Source organism: Leuresthes tenuis, unplaced genomic scaffold, assembly GCF_036924035.1.
Source record: "Leuresthes tenuis unplaced genomic scaffold, fLeuTen1.0.hap1 SCAF_9, whole genome shotgun sequence".
Taxonomy (NCBI): domain Eukaryota; kingdom Metazoa; phylum Chordata; class Actinopteri; order Atheriniformes; family Atherinopsidae; genus Leuresthes; species Leuresthes tenuis.
In genome coordinates, this window is record NW_027325363.1 from 8,031,453 (window position 1) to 8,049,132 (window position 17,680).

The 17,680-nt window shown below is 38.2% G+C and overlaps 1 protein-coding gene across 5 annotated transcripts in view; it reads right to left on the reverse strand.

Moving 5' to 3' along the window:
• Positions 1–17,680, reverse strand: part of nbeab (neurobeachin b) — a 175,863-nt gene that overhangs the window by 126,804 nt on the left and 31,379 nt on the right. For all 5 annotated transcript variants that reach the window (XM_072392132.1, XM_072392135.1, XM_072392134.1 and 2 more), the window contains exons 2-6: positions 7,796–8,027; positions 6,232–6,332; positions 5,921–6,016; positions 5,111–5,232; positions 1,865–1,991 (exon numbers count right to left, since the gene is read on the reverse strand). In XM_072392132.1, coding sequence (XP_072248233.1) covers positions 1,865–1,991; positions 5,111–5,232; positions 5,921–6,016; positions 6,232–6,332; positions 7,796–8,027 — 678 coding nt within the window. The remainder of the gene's footprint in view (positions 1–1,864; positions 1,992–5,110; positions 5,233–5,920; positions 6,017–6,231; positions 6,333–7,795; positions 8,028–17,680) is intronic.

Genomic DNA, 17,680 nt, shown 5'->3' on the forward strand with positions numbered 1-17,680 from the left:
GATTACTTTTTATTTTTCTCTGTTTAAAACATTCAGACTAACCCCAAAGTTAATGGTAATCCAGAGCAGTGAGGTTTGCTAACTAATGCTCTGAAATTTGTAATGGGAGAAAGTGAATAATAGAGCAGAGGAAAGGATAACAGGAGGCAAGACAACTAATTTTTCACTCTGCGCAACGACAAGAAGCAACTCCAGACACTTGCTTATTCAGGAATGAAGAGCTAACTGTTAACACAGAACAGACTTTCAAAGCTCTTACATCTAGTGGGTCATTTAAAAAAATACCATAAAAAACTTTGTTAACAGTTGAGCAGTTTTAAAAGGAACAAAGTAGGTGAGGTGAGAGGTTTACTGATCTGAGACAAGAGAAAGAAAAGCTCACCTGCTAGCAGAAGAAAAGAAACCAAAAAAATAGATAACTGCAGCAAGCAAGGATTATCTTAATACCACGGAAAACATCAAATACATTAGATTGCAGCTACACATAATAGTTTTGAACCACTTTGAATGTTGATTGCATAATACTCCCAATTGCGTTACTTAGAGTAGATGCAGGAAGGAAAGACTCATGGTTTCAAGCATTTTTCTGAAGGTGTTACAAGGCATTAAAGCAACTTATCCAAGTCGGTGCACCTTACTTTGGACAAGTTCAGTAAAGCATATCTACAGTACATGCAAATGGGGAAAAAGCAAAGCCGTGCGCTCAGTGGGATGAACACTAAATTAATTGGATAATAGTAGATCAATCACTAATCGATCTACTGGTGGAGGCAAGGTTGAAAACAAAAGGTTTGGTGTAGACCTCAGTACAAACTTGAGGATTTTGCCTTTAATAAAGAAACATTGTAGAGGTACAATGTTCCAATATGCTTGCTGCATTAGGGAAGGATACAGAGAGCAATTAATCAATAAATATATTCCCCAGTTCCAAATAGGATATAGTGAAAAATGTGTTCATGTCATCATAGTTTATAATCGCTCATTAAAAGGGAAATCTACTTCTTCTCTCTGTTCTTACTCATACTTGGAACTCTGGGTAATACCAGTACAACCACATACAGCACATGGGAATAAGTTTTCTATCTCTTATGTGACTGTATACCCATCATTTATTGGTTTGACCCTAGAAGAGCACGGTGAGCGGTCCAATTAGAGCTGTCTACACCCACAGGTAAGGACACCTAAAACAGGATTCATGGCAGAGGGGAAGAGTGCAAGCACCCTGGAGATAATTTAGAACTGCACCATCTGCTGAATGTAAAATCAATTAAAAAAAATTATTTAGTGTGTTTCAGCTTCAGAAAGTTTCTGCAAGATGGTACCAGTGCTATGACTCTTGAAATGAGACACATAGTTGTTCGCACCTGTTATGTGAAGCCTCTAATTGTTTGACACGTGCATGGAGTTAGTTTTGCACCGCACTGATCCACCGAGCTAAATTAGGTTTAATTTTCTTATCCACATTTACACCTGTATCACTCTGCTTCTTTTTAATAAACTCTTCAGGTGTTTATGTCGATATTCAAAATACACAAACTAGAGCCGAGAAAAAAAGGCGATGGATGGGGGGTAGGAGTAAATATAGAAAGAAGTTGCAGGATGATTCAAAAGAGCATGATAACTTTGTGTTTCAAATGAAATCTAAAATCTTAATCTCTTTCCCCTTGACTTAGCTCATAATATAACACTCAGTTTCGCGGATGGCATGGTGCAATGTAGGTTTAGATGAGATTACATTTAAAGTAGCTACTTTATGGCTGCAAAAAATGTTTATATCATGATAATACTTGACAAATATAAGATTCAAGAGAATATAGCCATCATGTTAGTTGGAATGATGTAATAAGCTTGAAAATTTGCTTACCTTTCTGAGCTGAAAATCATACTTCACACAATGCTGGAAACCTTTTCCTTTAGACTTAAGCGACGTTACAATCAAACAGTTCCCAACAAAATGTGCAGAGTAGCCAATACCTTTGCTGGTGCGAAAGCTGCAAACAGAGAGAGTAAAACACAGATTCATTTATGCTAAAGCAGAATATAATTTCAAATTCGAACTAATTGAGGTAGAAGTGGAAGTTTTTTGACAACCAAGTTAAATATTCTTTTTTGGCAATATCCCTCTAGGAAGCTCTAACAAATCATTTACATGTGAATTAATCGAACAAAATAGTGTCTAAATTTAAAATAACTTTTTTGCTCTTTGCAGACACAAATTCATCTGAAGGAGGAAATGATAGACGATTTTTAAGTTTTTTTTCTTAAGTCAAGGAAAAAATTATGATGCCAAAAATCAGACCAGGAGAATAGGCGAGGGGAGAGTACAGTGGTTGCAGCTTTTGCGGGCATGAAAACATATGCTCTCTCCGAGTCGGGAATGAGATCCTTCCCCAAGTGGAGGAGTTCAGGTATCTCAGGGTCTTGTTCACGAGTGAGGGACGAATGGAGCGTGAGATTGACGGGCGGATCGGTGCAGCGTCTGCAGTGTTGCGGGCTCTGCACCGACTCGTCGTTGTGAAGAAGGAACTGAGCCAGAACTCTATTTGCACTCTATTTACTGGTCAATCTACTTCCCATGCTCACCTATGGTCACGAGTTGTGGGTAGTGACCGAAAGAACGAGATCGCGAATACAAGCGGCCGAAATGGGTTTCATAGAACCGCTGCTCCTCCACATTGAGAGGAGTCAGATGAGGTGGCTCGGGCATCTGATTAAGATGCCCCCTGGACGCCTCCCTGGAGAGGTGTTCCGGGCACGTCCCACTGGGAGGAGACCCCGGGGAAGACCCAGGAGAGACTATGTCTCTCGGCTGGCCTGGGAACGCCTCGGGGTCCCCCCGGAAGAGTTGGAGGAAGTGGCCGGGGACAGAGACGTCTGAGTTTCTCTGTTAAAGCTGCTGCCCCCGCGACCCGACCCCCGGAGAAGCGGTAGATGATGGATGGATGGAAACAACCACAGAGGGTAAGCATCTATCTGCCTAGAGCGTTTGAAAATTAGGCCCTGAGTGGCAAAACATTCAACACCGTTGCCACAGCCAGTTGCGATTGGGAGTAGAACAAATGAAAATCATCTTAAATCAAAGGCTTTTGGTCTCGACTGAGATTTTCGCAACCATCCAAAGAATCTGTGGACCACAGACTTTGGGTATTTATATGAACCCCATATGGACTGGTTGGTATAAACATCTTATAACTTTGTCAAACTTTTGGACAGAAAACTAAGCATGGAAAAATATATAGTAAGAATCCACTGTGCAGTCCATGTTATACGGTCATGAAACAGTTTTTCCCTGTTTATCAAGGTCTCTAATAAGCTTTTCCCGTTACCCCACTTGATATATATATAACATTGGTAAAACATCTGAATTGTCTGAATTGTATGACACATTTCATACGCCAGGTACAAACTCAATGTGCTTAAAAACAATGTTGAGAATCTGGAGATCAGGATTAAAAAGCTCCATCAAACATCAAATTTTACACGCAGAATAGACCTGGCTTTTTTTTCATGTCTCGCTAACATCTAACCCTTTTTTTCCCCTAAAATTTAAAAAGTAGAGAGAAAAAATATTACTGCAACTTCCAAATCTGTTTATATAATCCACTGCACAACAGATTTTCTGTTTTCCAGCCTGTCAAACAGGTCACAGGCACTGAGCCAGCTGTCTTTTTGCCACTCAGTGGTAAAAATTGAGCATAATCGGGTACAGTCACAAGGTTTATGACATCACGTGCATTCCCTCTATAAAGGCCAGCACTGCTATTGGTGACCAGACTTCAGTAATGCTATGCGTTTCTCCATTCTGATCGTGAGGACTCCACATGAGAAAAGATGAAGCTCAGTGTGCAGATCCAAACAACCTTGCAATAAGCACAATACCTCTCCATTCCATCCCTGCTTAAATTAACATAGTTTACACTCCTGACACACACTCAATGCACTCCAACAGTCTTTAGGGTAAAGGCAATCTTCCTCACCACCCACTGAGATAATCTGAAACAAACAGACATATTTGCGAAGGCAGGTCCAGACTGCAGGGCTGTTTCATTTTTACATTGTGACTTGGTTGCAGAGCCAGAGACATGCAGAGCCCCACACCTGGCTGCTGCTGAGCCAAGACACTTTCTGGAGAAGCTTGGTCTGCCTCTGAAGATACAATTCTTCTTTTTGTTGTTTGCATGCCCTGCCACTGAGATGAGAGGGACTTGGAGAAATACATAAACAGGATTAGCCTGGCGTATCTCACCCCTTTTGTGACAGCTGGTATAGAATAGCTGCCACGTGAATACCAAAATCTTAGTTTAGCCAATATTTCCTCTTTTCTTTTTGATGTTACACATCAGAAAGACACAGAACATGTTTTTCTAAGGTGAGGAGAGATTATTTCATTTTCATTTGTTAGATCAAGGTAGAGCGATGGCAGCCAGCAGATGATAAGAACAAATTGTTTTCTGACCAATCAGTCTTTCCAGTCAGCCTGGTGTATCTTTTATCTTTATTATCCACTGGTTTTTTCATTCACTTTCACAGCTGTTGTATATGTTCATTGTAATCTGTGGTTTTCTCCTTGAAAGTTCTTCTTTAAACAAAATAACCGTCACTGCACTTTTCGATTATCGATTTTAAGAACAGTTACCCACAAGCTCAATCAGAAGCTGGCAGGTAAGAATTTTGTGACACTTATTCAAATCTGAATTAATAACTCTTCAGGGTCTCCTACAGTAGAAATCAGTGTTCCAGCCACTGTAATTCATGCCTGCATGAGTTTTAATCTTAATAATCTCACTTAATTCCCTCTCTATTCATTATAATTCATGAGCAGTATCTAGGAAAATGAAGCCCTTCACAAACCACATTGCATAACTGTTGCCAGTGTGTGAAAAACAGCATCTGCAAAACTAGTTCAACCTTGAAATGCAAGTTATAGTCATAATCTGCTAAAATGAGAAAATCCCTGTAGGTCACAGAGTATTGGACAGCATACTGGTTAGTCAATAAAACTGCTGTTAGCTTTACAGGCTTCTGCAAGGATATGATTTCTAATAAAAAAAGGCAGAAACAATTAGATGACTGAAATATGGAGCACAAAGGTATGGCAGTGTGCACTCACCAGTAGAGATACGGTTTGTCCTTGTCAACATTGATATTATTCAATGGATCCATTCTGAACCAGGTGTTAAATGTGAAGCCATTCTGATAAGGCCACTTAGCAATAGGAGGTAACGCAATTGCCTAAAACAAAAAAAGGGCAAAAGAAGAGAAAAACATTTAGTATGACAGAAAGCTGTGTAAAAACTCCTGTGCACTGTCTCTGGAGCCTAGCTTGTCAACATAATATTTTAAGACGACTGATCACATATAGAATAGCATCCAAATCCGAAAATAATCACACTTTTGTAACTTATGTTTACCGCAAATCGATTATTTCACTGATTTCAATTAATTGAGACATCTTAAAAATGTTTTTTTCTAGTTGAATCTGTTAAAAAAGTAATTAACTATGACAACGGCACAATGCTACTGACCAGTTTATTACACTATAATGCCTTCTCATTCTTAATACTTTTTAACAGTAAGTGCCCAGCCTCTTTAAAATGAATCCAGCCATGATTCTAGTTTCAGTATATGGGAAATTTTGCTATTAATCATCAAGACTCTATAGAGAGTAGTTTGAAACAACTCTCGAATCGTCAGCGATAGAAATTCCATTAAACTGCACATCTCTAGTTCATCTACTTACTAATCTACATCCTGTTGTGAGTTGATTAGAAATGCAAAAAGCCAAGAAAAGGTGTTTATTGTTCAACATCCTTTGGGCGTTTCACGTAAAGTAATGTCTTTTGTAAATTTTATCTTGGTAGAATGTCAGGCTCTCGAAACACAATGCACAATTTTTTAATAATGTCATATGAAAGCTTACTGCTGCGCTGCGACCAGGAAAGCTGAAGAAGGAATCTGGACCATGTCTCTGGGGCATCTGATTCAGCACTAACAGCATTTTAACTGCGTGCTTTGGCTGCACAGGTGACAAAGATTTAAAAAATTATTATCAACAAGACCTTCAAAGCTTTCATTGTGACTGATTGGACAGCAGATACTCATTCTGCAGTTAGCCATTCACAGAGCAAACCTCAAACACAAGTAGGTTTAGGAATCTCTGGAGGCAATTCAAGTGATGGTGTCCAAACCATAAGAAGCTAATGTCCAGCACTCAGTCCTGGTATCACTTACCCAGACGCCTCCCTCCCCTCTTAACATGCTGAAGAGCAACTTCAGTTCCTTCACTGTGATGCTGTAGCTGGCCAGTACACCTAACATATCCACCAGCAAGTCTGAAAGAACAAGACATCACACAAACACAAATTATCAAGCACAGACAAAAAACAAGAAGAAAAAAGGAGAAGGGACTATCATAAAAGGCAGCTGCATTTTAGAGATATCATAATTCATCCACATTGCACAGGAGATTCTCATGGGAATATGTACTCATTGCTCATGCTCTGTGATATGATTTCACTTTAGTGAAATTCCTTTATAACTTGCTCAAAACCTGTCCACCACAATTCATCAATGCGACATGTAAATGGTAAACTTGGAGGCATAGCAACACAACAGAGAAAAAGTATTTTCAAACATAATTTAAGTTTTATAGGATACTGGTTTACTCTGAACCGTGCAACATGCCAGTGATATCGAATTCAGGGTTCAAATATGTAATGACCAGAAGCCACACTGATACACAGTGGCATAAATACAGGTGTTTAAATCAGAAACAAATCCTGAATACAAAAATGCTCCAAAAGGTTCATTTTCTGTTATGGTTGGTTTGATTGCAGCTGCTGGGACTATTTTAAAATACAGGAAAGTGGCAACAACACCAGATTTAATTGACTGGTTATGCGCTGAGTGAGCATCTAATGAGCCTATTCTTGGTTGAATGGAAATTAACACAGAGGAAGAAGGGACTATCGATTGGCACTATGGGGGAGCAATTTCCTGAGCTACATATATGTAGCTTGTTTTTTGTTGTGCTCCTCTTTTGTTTTGCAGGTCAGTTCCAGAAAAAAAAACTGTCATTTATTATTAAATACTGTATGTTTAGAATGTTATGGATGAATAAAAATGTTTAGTAAAACAAAGAGTTGAATTATATAGAATAAAATTGTTTTAGAAATAAAATTCGATTCATACAAACACTCAGGTCTCATTGTAAATTGCTGTCCTAACTGCAGTCTAAAAGAAAAAGTAATCATATCAACTGACTGAAATACTGGTGAAAGTCATTTAGAATGAAAATCAATTGAGTTATGAGACTAACCACACGAAGTAAAGCCATCTCAACTTATGTTTATTGCTCCATTATTTCAAAGAATACTTAGATGTGTGTTTGGTTTTCCAAGGTGGGGTTTTATTCTGTACTTTTGAGTTGACAGCATCTTCCCTGCAGTAGACAGGGGTCAGAGTGCTCTCAGTTTGGGGAATCTGATGGTTTCTCACTGAGAGCACGCTGCTGTCTGCTGCAGGTAGGACACTGAATTCTTATAAGTGTTTCACACAGCTAGACTTAAGAAAAAACAAAAACAACTGCATTACCCTTAAAAAGAGGCAAATTTTCTAAGCAGCAGGCATCGTCGATGGAAAATACTTTTTCCCTCAAAACTTGTACGGACTTTTTTTAAAAAGCCATGCACTTGGTGGGAATTTAAATCATAACAATCCGTCTGAAAATTTACACACGTATGCTGTCCAATCACCACTTGTTCAAAACGAAGTCATGTTCGTATCAACGTCATACCTGCAATCATGTCATCCACAGAACTCATTTGGAGCAGCACCTGTTGGATGAGGCCCACTTCAGTGCTCGTTTGCAGGTTTCGAACACTTTTTCTAAGGAGGGCAGTAAATATGCTCCATATTTCAGCCTGGCAGGTGACATCACAGTGCTCCAATAGCTCCACCATGCAGCCGATGCTTTCTGCATCCTGGATAATAAAGTTTGTCTCCAGATCAAACTCACCACCCACCAACTGAAAAATAAAGTCAGACAGATGACAAATGTTAAAAAACAAGACTGCTTTCTCATGCATGAGTCATGCTGGTTAATTTGTATTTTGTGTTATAATGATGTCCTAGCATAAACATAAGATATACTTACAAACTATTTTCAGCCATCTTAATCCGGACAGTATCATTATAACAAAATACAAATTATCCAGCATGACTCATGCATGAGAATACAGTTTGGTTAATTTGTATTTTGTGTTATAATGATGTGCCAGCATAATCATAAGGAATACTTGTATTGTACTAGACATTTTTATGTTTTTTATGTTTATGCATTTAGCAGACACTTTTGTCCAAAGTGACTTACAAATGAGCATATAACATTACAGCTAACATCAAAGCTAACAATAAGCTACGTGGAAGTAAATCACTTGTCAGTCTCTGTCAGAGGTGACAGTGTAGGGATAGAGTGCAGGCATAGAGGGAAGTACAGAAGGAGAAAGTGAAGTAGAGGGGGTAGGGAAGTACAGGGTAAGTGCTAGGACAGGAGATTCTCTCTGAAGAGCTGGGTTTTCAAGAGTTTCTTGAAGATAGACAGGGACGCCCCTGTTCTTGTAGCACTTGGTAGGTTCATTCTACCATCGTGGAACAACACATACATTGAACTCATCTATTTTCAGCCCTCTTAATCCGGACAGTATGTTACCCGATTGGGATAGGACTGAACCAGTTCACTAATCTGATGATAAAGAGCTGGCTGGCACTGGTGAAGATCTCTTTTGCTATGATAAATTCTGATCAGAATTTAATTGTCGGAAATTAAAAGGAAGGAAATGTAGTCATTACAGCTTCTCTGATCCATTTAAAATCAGTAATGATAATAACTTTTAAGAAAGTAGAAAACAAGCAAAAAAAAAAAAATCAATAATGCTCTTCAAGTCCAAAAAGCATGAAATTAGCTTTCTAAAGAAGTGCAAGGTGTAAATGGAGCTCACTGACAACAACTTGCTGGTGGGCATCAAAGCAAGAAGGTAGAAAATGGGTCTAGTCTCATACTGCACATTAATGTGACTGACAGGCAAGGTGAGAGCAAAAGCAGCGTAAAGTGCACAGAGACTATAGTGCACAGAGGTAAAAATCAAACCTTGCCTCATCATCATCATCTTGATGCTGGTGCAGTGGAAGTGCAGATAAAAATAAAATTGTTCCAGATGTTTTGGTCTCTATGAGATATGACACACATAACTGAAAAAAAAAGAATTTCTTCATGAAGAACTCATCGTGTAAAACACGGTTGCGCCACGACAGTCTTTACATACTACTTTCCTTGCGGGGGAATGTATCACAGCAGTTTGTGGCATGAATCTTAAACAACATTATCAGAAACTTACGGGCAGAAAAGAAGAAGCGCTTAAAAAACCATATGGTACAACTTCAATGAGCACAGATAGTATAGACATTATTCAGTGAGGCACAAAAATGACTATATAGCATTCACAGCTTGAAAATTCATACAGAGGGGATGATATGCTGTCTGGATCAACCCAGTGGCCAAAGAGTGAAAAAACAAAACAGGCAGCAACTCGTCTGTCTGAATGTAGTCACCATTCATCTAGCCTCGGCCCATGAGCTAACGCACGTTGTCCACAGCATTCCTGATTAAATTGTAGATTTAGCATGACTCCATGTTTCTCGGTTTTTCAGAAACTGTTGCTGGACCGGTTGTTAAAAACAAACATATCCACGAGGTAGCTTTATTTACTGTAAAAAGGGCAAAGGAAGAACTTCTACAACATACACCCTCAGCCATGATGTTGACAAGACAACTTTCTACATTATCTTAAGTCAGGTGACAGCCAGCTCTTCAGCTCAGGATGAGTCTGACCAAGCTGCTAGGTGATGACGGCCCAGGTGAAGGCTAGAAGCCAAAACTAGTTGGTCAAACACTGAAGTTGTTCTACACATTCTAAAAGTATCGCTGGAGTTCTGACCTCTCTATACCATCTCCCTTTGGAAGCACCTTAGAGGTAGATGAAATTGTGCGAGGAACTAATGCAGCGTCTAGTTTCACCTCCATTTTTCCCCCCCAATTTTGCCCCTTTTTCTATTCTTTTCTTAATAGCTCATAGACCTGTCAATGCTCTCTGGCTTACAGTGAAAAATAAATGATCTTTTATGCATACACAAAGTAGTGACTATGAACAACTTACAAAGGACATATTTCTGTGTGTTTACTTTCTGCTGTGCTCTCTACTTTAAATTAAATTCTCCTGTTCTATAATTCTCTTTTTGGTTCTTTTTATGAGTATCTAAAGGTCGATTTATGCTTTCACATAAAGCTCTTGGTGTAACCATGTGACCTAAACTGTGGCTAAACTGTAGCCTACAGCTAAATGCACCACCCCAAAAAATAGAACCATATGTCACTCTGCTGCAGAACAAACAAATAATTGGCCCACCAGGTTCTCTGTGTATACATGACATACTGCTTTGTTTAGAGAAGGTTTCTGTGAAAGAAATATCTACTCTGCGTTTAGAATCAGTCGACTCAGAGTTCATTACAAAGCACTTCTTCTAGCATCTTCTCCCCTTAATGTAATCATTTCTCTAAAAGTAACTGTTGCTCATCATGTTATAACTATCCACACTTGCATAAAATGTAGTTACATGTGCTAATCTCTGTTTTCAGTTTATTGTTTGAAGCATGCAAAGAAATGCAAGAGAGGAATATAGAAACCCTACTGCTAGTTGGTGTTTTATGCAGCCTGAGGCACACATAATGCACAAGTACAAATGCTTGCAACAGGGTCATGGTGGACGCTCTGCATTGTTTAAATTTTGAAGCATGAATTCATTTTTAAAGTTGTTTCTCTTTCTCTTTCTCTGCTGTAGTATATGCTGTACTATAAAATATGATAGTTTTTGTGTTCCAATGCACAATTAATTTGTCACTTTTTGACATCCCTTGTGTCTCATTTTCACTGCTTTCATCATATAATTCAGTTTTTAAATGAAACTCCATAAAATTCCTCATAGTCATGGTTTCCTGCCTTTTGTATATATACTTAACAATGCAGAGAAATTTTATGTCATCAATACACTTATACAGCTTAAACATATCTAATCCAAAGGAGAAGTGCACTCAAATATTTTATTATAACTGATAGGGCAAGTGTGGGACAAAAAAAAGCGAATAATTCATGACTGGCTCTTCAAACAAGTAGACCATCGACACACACACTTTTTAACTCACTGCAATTAACTGCAAACAGAAAACATTATTAGACCTCAATGGAATCCTCAGAGCATCTGCCACATTCCTCTCTTATAAATTAGCAATGACAGCACCGGTTGTGTGTAATACATTATGTTTAATCACACACTCATTTACATTAGGGAAGCAACTACTGTGAAATTCTTGGCCAATGCAGATACAAAGGATAATTGCTGATATAGATTTATTTTCCCTTTAATGTCTGTGAAACAACATCAGATAACTATCAGCCACAAATATCAGTGATTTTAAAAGTTGAAACTAAACCTCATCTTCCCTTTGTGCTATAGCGATTAATCATATTTTTCACATGCATAGCAGTGATGCAATTACAGATTCAGATCCCCAGCCTAATTTTCATCCATTATGTTACAAGAGGTAAATAAAGACTATATCACTGATTACACACTTAGCATGTGTAGAACAGAGCTTATCTAAGCAATAAGAAAAAAACAAAAATCAATCAGTGCACAGTTGGAATTCCGCTTAATTTCAATGATGAAACCCAATAATCTATTCAAATGACCAAAATCAGAGGCAAACTGTTTTTTTTACACTGCAAGATCGAAATATATAGCTGTCAGATAATAAAAAGGAGACTGAAAAGCAAAATTCATGTTCTACAGAAACATAGTAGTGAAATAAAGTAGTTCAACAATTTATCACAATATACAGCTGCTTCAGAACCCAATTTAGAAACATAATAATATTACCAAAAACAAAAAGAAAGTGTTTTGAATAGTGGTTAACATGAAGGTAATTAACATTCAACGTTTCCAGTCAGGAGGGTCAGAAGAGTTTTTGCACATTATACTACACACACATCTTCACTACCATTGAAAAGCGCAGTCGTTGTGTCTTTCTACTGAAGAAAGAATGACCAAATAATAGGAATAGGATAGGAATGAATAGTCAAAGAATAAATGCATTTCCAAAATTCCTCCAATCTTACAGTAAGTCCTCTGAAAAGCTAGAGAAAAAGGGGGCAGATGAGTGTTTAGTGGAGACTGGACAGGAGTGCTAGTTTGTACTGATGTGCCATTTTAAGGTTTGGAAGGAGAGTAGATTAGATTGTCCTCAGTCATCATTGAAACAACATTGTTATGGTAACTTTAAATTATCTAAACAATTTCTTCTACTTAAAAAATGACCTCTCTAAATGAGTGTAATGGTTCTGCTGGAAAGAACTCTTCAACACATCATTAATTTGGCCCTACTGGAAGGAAAAGCTAAACAGATTCCTCTCCAAAATTAAATGCAAATGGCAGCCTGTCTGAGGTTTACCTAATGACAGTAAACCTGACAGCATAAGAGGCAAATATTCTGTTGTGTGTGCCCACCTACAATATCTGCCTCCACCCCACTCATCACCTAGTTTAGCACTCTTTATGAATGAAGAGTCGCACCATAACCATCAAGATAACACTATAAAATACGTGGAAAGCTACTTTCAGACGACACTGACCATAAAGTGCACAGTAAAGTTCTCCAGAGGTTTTGTAATAAGTTGTGTTGTTTGTGACCTAGAAAGGTAAAAGCTTAACCTGAGGTCTGGTATTCCTGACTGGATCCATCCAGTCGGTTCACATTACAATGGCACAACGACATGGGCTAGTTGTTGAAGGAATACTTTAAAGGAGGTTGCTAAATAACCTAAAGAGACATAGATTAAACTTTCAAGGTGAATATTCTATTCTTGCAAAACTCTGCAGTCAAAGTCAAACATTTCATATTCTTTCTAACTGCCAAAACGGGACCCGCCTGAAATACTACACCAGCAGGAAATAATGATAGACAAACAATGGAACTGCACAGTCATTTATTTTGCACCCATCTCGCCACCTCTGATGATTTCTTATGATAAAGCACTGTGCCTTGGTCTGCTCACAATAGTTAAACCAAACTGCACCTCAGCGTGCTGGTGAGATGGGATAGAGCTCCTCTTTCTAATAGACGTATACAATGATCAGCGTAACAGTAATCTAGACAATAAACATCTTGTATCGTAAAAGAGACGTGTGAAAAATTTAGATCAAGTCATGACAGAGTTTACCAGTATACCTAATTTACAACTACACCACTGTACTGATTTACATTAGCATGTAAATTGCATCTATTATGTGTGTAATTCAGTGTATTAAAATGCAAGTATGTTTCCCCAATGGAAGGCTTCTACCTCCTTCAGACTGAAGTGGAAAACTGGAAATATTTTCCAGGTATTTGTAAAGATTTACAGCATCACTTTGAATTCCCTACAATGCATGACTGAAAGCAGTATACATAAAATGTATACATAAAAAGCTACAACTAAAATGGTATCAGACAGATAAGTATTTCTCTGACAAAAGAGGAAACATTCCGCTTTACAGATCTCATCTTGTCAATCTGTGTTGTGCCTTTGTTGTTCTCAGCTTCCAGTTGACCTGATTATTTCAAACTTAATGTTAATACTGAAAAGTATGTCCCCAAAACAGAGAGAAAATTATGTGAATATTTTTCAGGATATTCTTCAAAATTTTAAAGAAAACATCAAATCAACCTGCATCCACCAACAATATATTTCCATATGTGTAAGATGACCAAGTCTATCATTTCTACATATGAGATCTCGGGTATCCCAGTAACACAACTAAAGCCAGAAATAAGGCTAAGCTCCTTCGCTTATTTAGACAGTAATGCTTTTCATACTTAAGATGCAATATGCAAGTGACCAGTAGAGGCAGTGTAGGGCAAATGTGTGTCCAATATTCCATTTAGCAGCCTTAAATAAAATCTACATGTACGCAACTGTATTTTTCAGCCATGATCTTAATATCAATCAAAAACCTTTTGAAAAACAAACAAACAAAAAAAAAAAGTTCAGTACAATTTCAGTTTTCTTGTTTACCCCCGCAGTGGAATCCTCTCGCAACACGTGTGCAACTAAGGCAAGTCTGTGAACAATTACAATCAGTTACTGAAGAAGTGAAACCAGTCGGAGCTTTGCTCGACTAAAAAAATGCTCCTTTTCCATACTCAACGGACAGTGTCAACAAGCACAGCACAAGAGCAGAAATGATCTGGTCAAAAAATGTTACCGTGAATAACAAAAGTTTTGGTGTTTGTTATATGACACAATTGATTTTCTTTTATCTAAAAAACAACATTTCTGGAAATGATTTGTAGAAGTTTTGGAGATTTGCTCATTGTATCGTTCACACCAAGCCGCATGCTTCTCTTTTATGTGGAAGTTTTGTAGTCAGAACGTTCACACTTCACAAGTGGTATGCAGAAGATTTCGTCATGACTCAAACCCCAACTCCTCTGTCTGATCCTAATCAAGCAGTTTGCCTGTAACAAAGATAAGTGTCTCTCTTGTCATTGTGGTTGTACTATGTAACTACTGGTAATTCAATCGGTTTAGCTCCCTGCACCTGATTGTAGAATTGGCAGTGTCTCTCAATGTCTCCTCTTGAGTTTGTCATGGTAAGAAATGAAGGAGAATGTAAGAGATATGAGTGTTTATGAGTGTTTTAGCCAACATTCAAACTAATTCTGCTCAGTTTCCTGAGACGTCTCATATAGTCTCTTCATCATGCGCTCCGTTGCATTTGCTGTATTTTTGTTTATTTTCTTCTCCCTGGTTTCATCTGTTTTGTCCCATGCATCAGATATCATTTAGAAACTGGAAAGATTCTCAAATCCCATTTTTGAATCACTCATGCATTGTGATTAATGATTGCTTTTCAAACTCAGATTTGCCTCAGTTCTAGGCCATTTCTCTGTAACCTCCAACGTTTGTCTGTGACGTAAAAATTTGTCCTGAAAAAATCTTGCTGTATGAAATTAGCTTCAAGGTCACCTTTATTTATAGAGTACCTTATAACAAACCTAAGTTGACCAAAGTGCTTTACATAAATAAATAACAATGAAATAAAAAAAATAAATCTAACAAAGACATCGACACACAAACACAACATTAATTTCACCCAGGTCCGAAAGCCTAGGAGAAAACGTGAGTTTCAAGAGAGGATTTAAAAATGTCCAGAGTTTCTGACAACCTGATATGCAGCGGTAACCCATTCCACAGCTCAGGGGCAACCACTGCAAAAGCTCGATTGCCTTTAGTTTTTAGCCTGCATTTAGGCACATCCAAGAATAGTTTATTAGCAGAGCTCAGAGCTCTGATTGGTCTGTGAACATGTATCAGATCAGCTAAATACTCTGGGGCCAAACCATTCAAAATTTTAAAAACAAACATCAGGATCTTAAAAATCAATTCTGAACCGGATAGGAAGCCAGTGCAGAGAGGACAGAACTGGGGTTATATGTTACTGTGATATACTTAAGCGACTGAAAAATCTTACTTTAACATATAAGTTGCTCAACTTAATGTGACCTGTGCAGTTGGACATGCAATACATGCAACTGCATCTGGTTGAAAACCAGGGACAACAACTCCGCACACAGAATACTTTATTCAGTCTCTGCATCTCTTCAAAGGTAAGTAAATGAAACATTACACTGGAGTAAATGGAAATGAATACAGGGTGTTGCAGTACAAGTGTTTGAGGTATGAATGTAATTTTTGTAAAAGACAACTTGCCACTCAACATGTCAAGTGTCAACTTAAGCATTTAACGTGGTCTTTGCACACACACCCAACCAATCTGTATTCATGTTGTCTGCGGTCAAACGTAAATGGAATTAAATCTCTTGACATTTCTTACTTTGAATGCACTATAAGTCAACATCAAAGAGGCCCTGGCGTTGAGGTGTGAATCCACTGAACTGCAAAAACAGAAATATGCAACTCTGAAAGGAAATCTTAGCCATATGGTGGTACCGTCTAGTTTTAAATTCCCATTTCTTTGTTCCCAGGAGAAGGGCCCACAGAAGGAGGGAATCTGCGTCCCACAGCAATGGCTAATCATATTGCCTAATTATGCTTGTTAGGTTAATTTTTGATTCTGTATCAGTAATGAGTGTCGGCGTACATAGCTTGTTGTCTGCGAGTAACCTCTGTGCTAGACTGGAAACCAACCCCCCCCCCCCCAATGGTCACTGAAAAATATCTCAAAATGTCATCAAACCGTTCACAAGCATAAATGAGGTCAGTCACTCTGACCTGTCAGGAACAATTTCCTTTGATACTGGAAAAAAAAAAGATAAAAGCAACCAAACTAAAAAAGATAAACCAACAGAGCTGTTTCTGTGGAAATAGCTCTTTTACTTTGGGGAACTGCATTCAAGCAGCAGATATTCTTCTTACTGCAAGGTAAAAACAAAATTTGTGAAAGCAGATAAGATATATCCTTAGGTCCATTATTTAGCCCAGTGGACACAATTTTACAACATCAGGGTTATAAGCCTCAATTAAATCTGTTCAAACCACCCCACCCACTAGAAAGAACGCATATGTGCATTATTGCCATAAGGTACAAAATGAAGAATGTTCCCTCTGAACCCTGCAGAATCCTTCCACTCTCTACTGCTTATGATTAGGGGAGAGGTTAAAGGCTTGCTGTCGTCATGGTGACCAGCAGCAAAGATTGGACTTGAGATAGTATCCAAGAGAAGCCTACAGTGGCCACTAAATTGGGTGAAAATAAATAGAAGTGATGTCCTATTTACAAAGATTGCAGCTGTATCATGAGCATTGCAGTAATGGAATCTCTTGGAGGTAGATGTGGAGAGAAGAAAAAACGATGGTTTTAAATGAATAACGTGAGAAGTGTTCCTGTTACAAAGTCACATATATCTAGCCTGCAAGGCAATGGCAGCTGTGCTCTGTGATAATTTGAGAACGCGTTGGATTAAAAATAATTCAGATATTCACACCAAAATTAAAAAGGGGCAAGACAAGTGTTAATGAAGCTCCTGACAAACTAAATGTTTAAACGCACTCTCAGAAAACACAGCGCTGAGATATGAAGCTCAGAGTTGCTGGCAGACACCACTTTATAAGCAGACGGCACATAGAGAAAAATACACAACAATCAAACATGGATTTCATCAAAAGGAAGAGCAATCTATACCTTATTCTTGCAAATGCACTTTCAGTAGCTGCAGGACTAACATGATAAGGTTCAGCCACATTTAGCCTGCAGCTCTCTTTTATTTAAAAAACAATGAGCTCAAATGGATAAAGTATGACGTAAAAGTGTGGTATGCAGAAACAATGAAATGCCCATTTGCAGCCAAGTGCTTTGCAGCCCCAGACAGAGTTTAACAGGAAACACAATAGCTTCATAAGATACTGGGATTTTCCAATGACAGCTCACTTCTTCAGAGTCACTCTAAAAAAGAGCTTTTCAGCAGCAATAATGAATACTGGTCAAGAGCAGGAGAGACAGGAGAATGTTGAGAACTGATAACCAATTTAGTGACAGAAACTGTAGCTATCTTTACTTTCTTTATCAT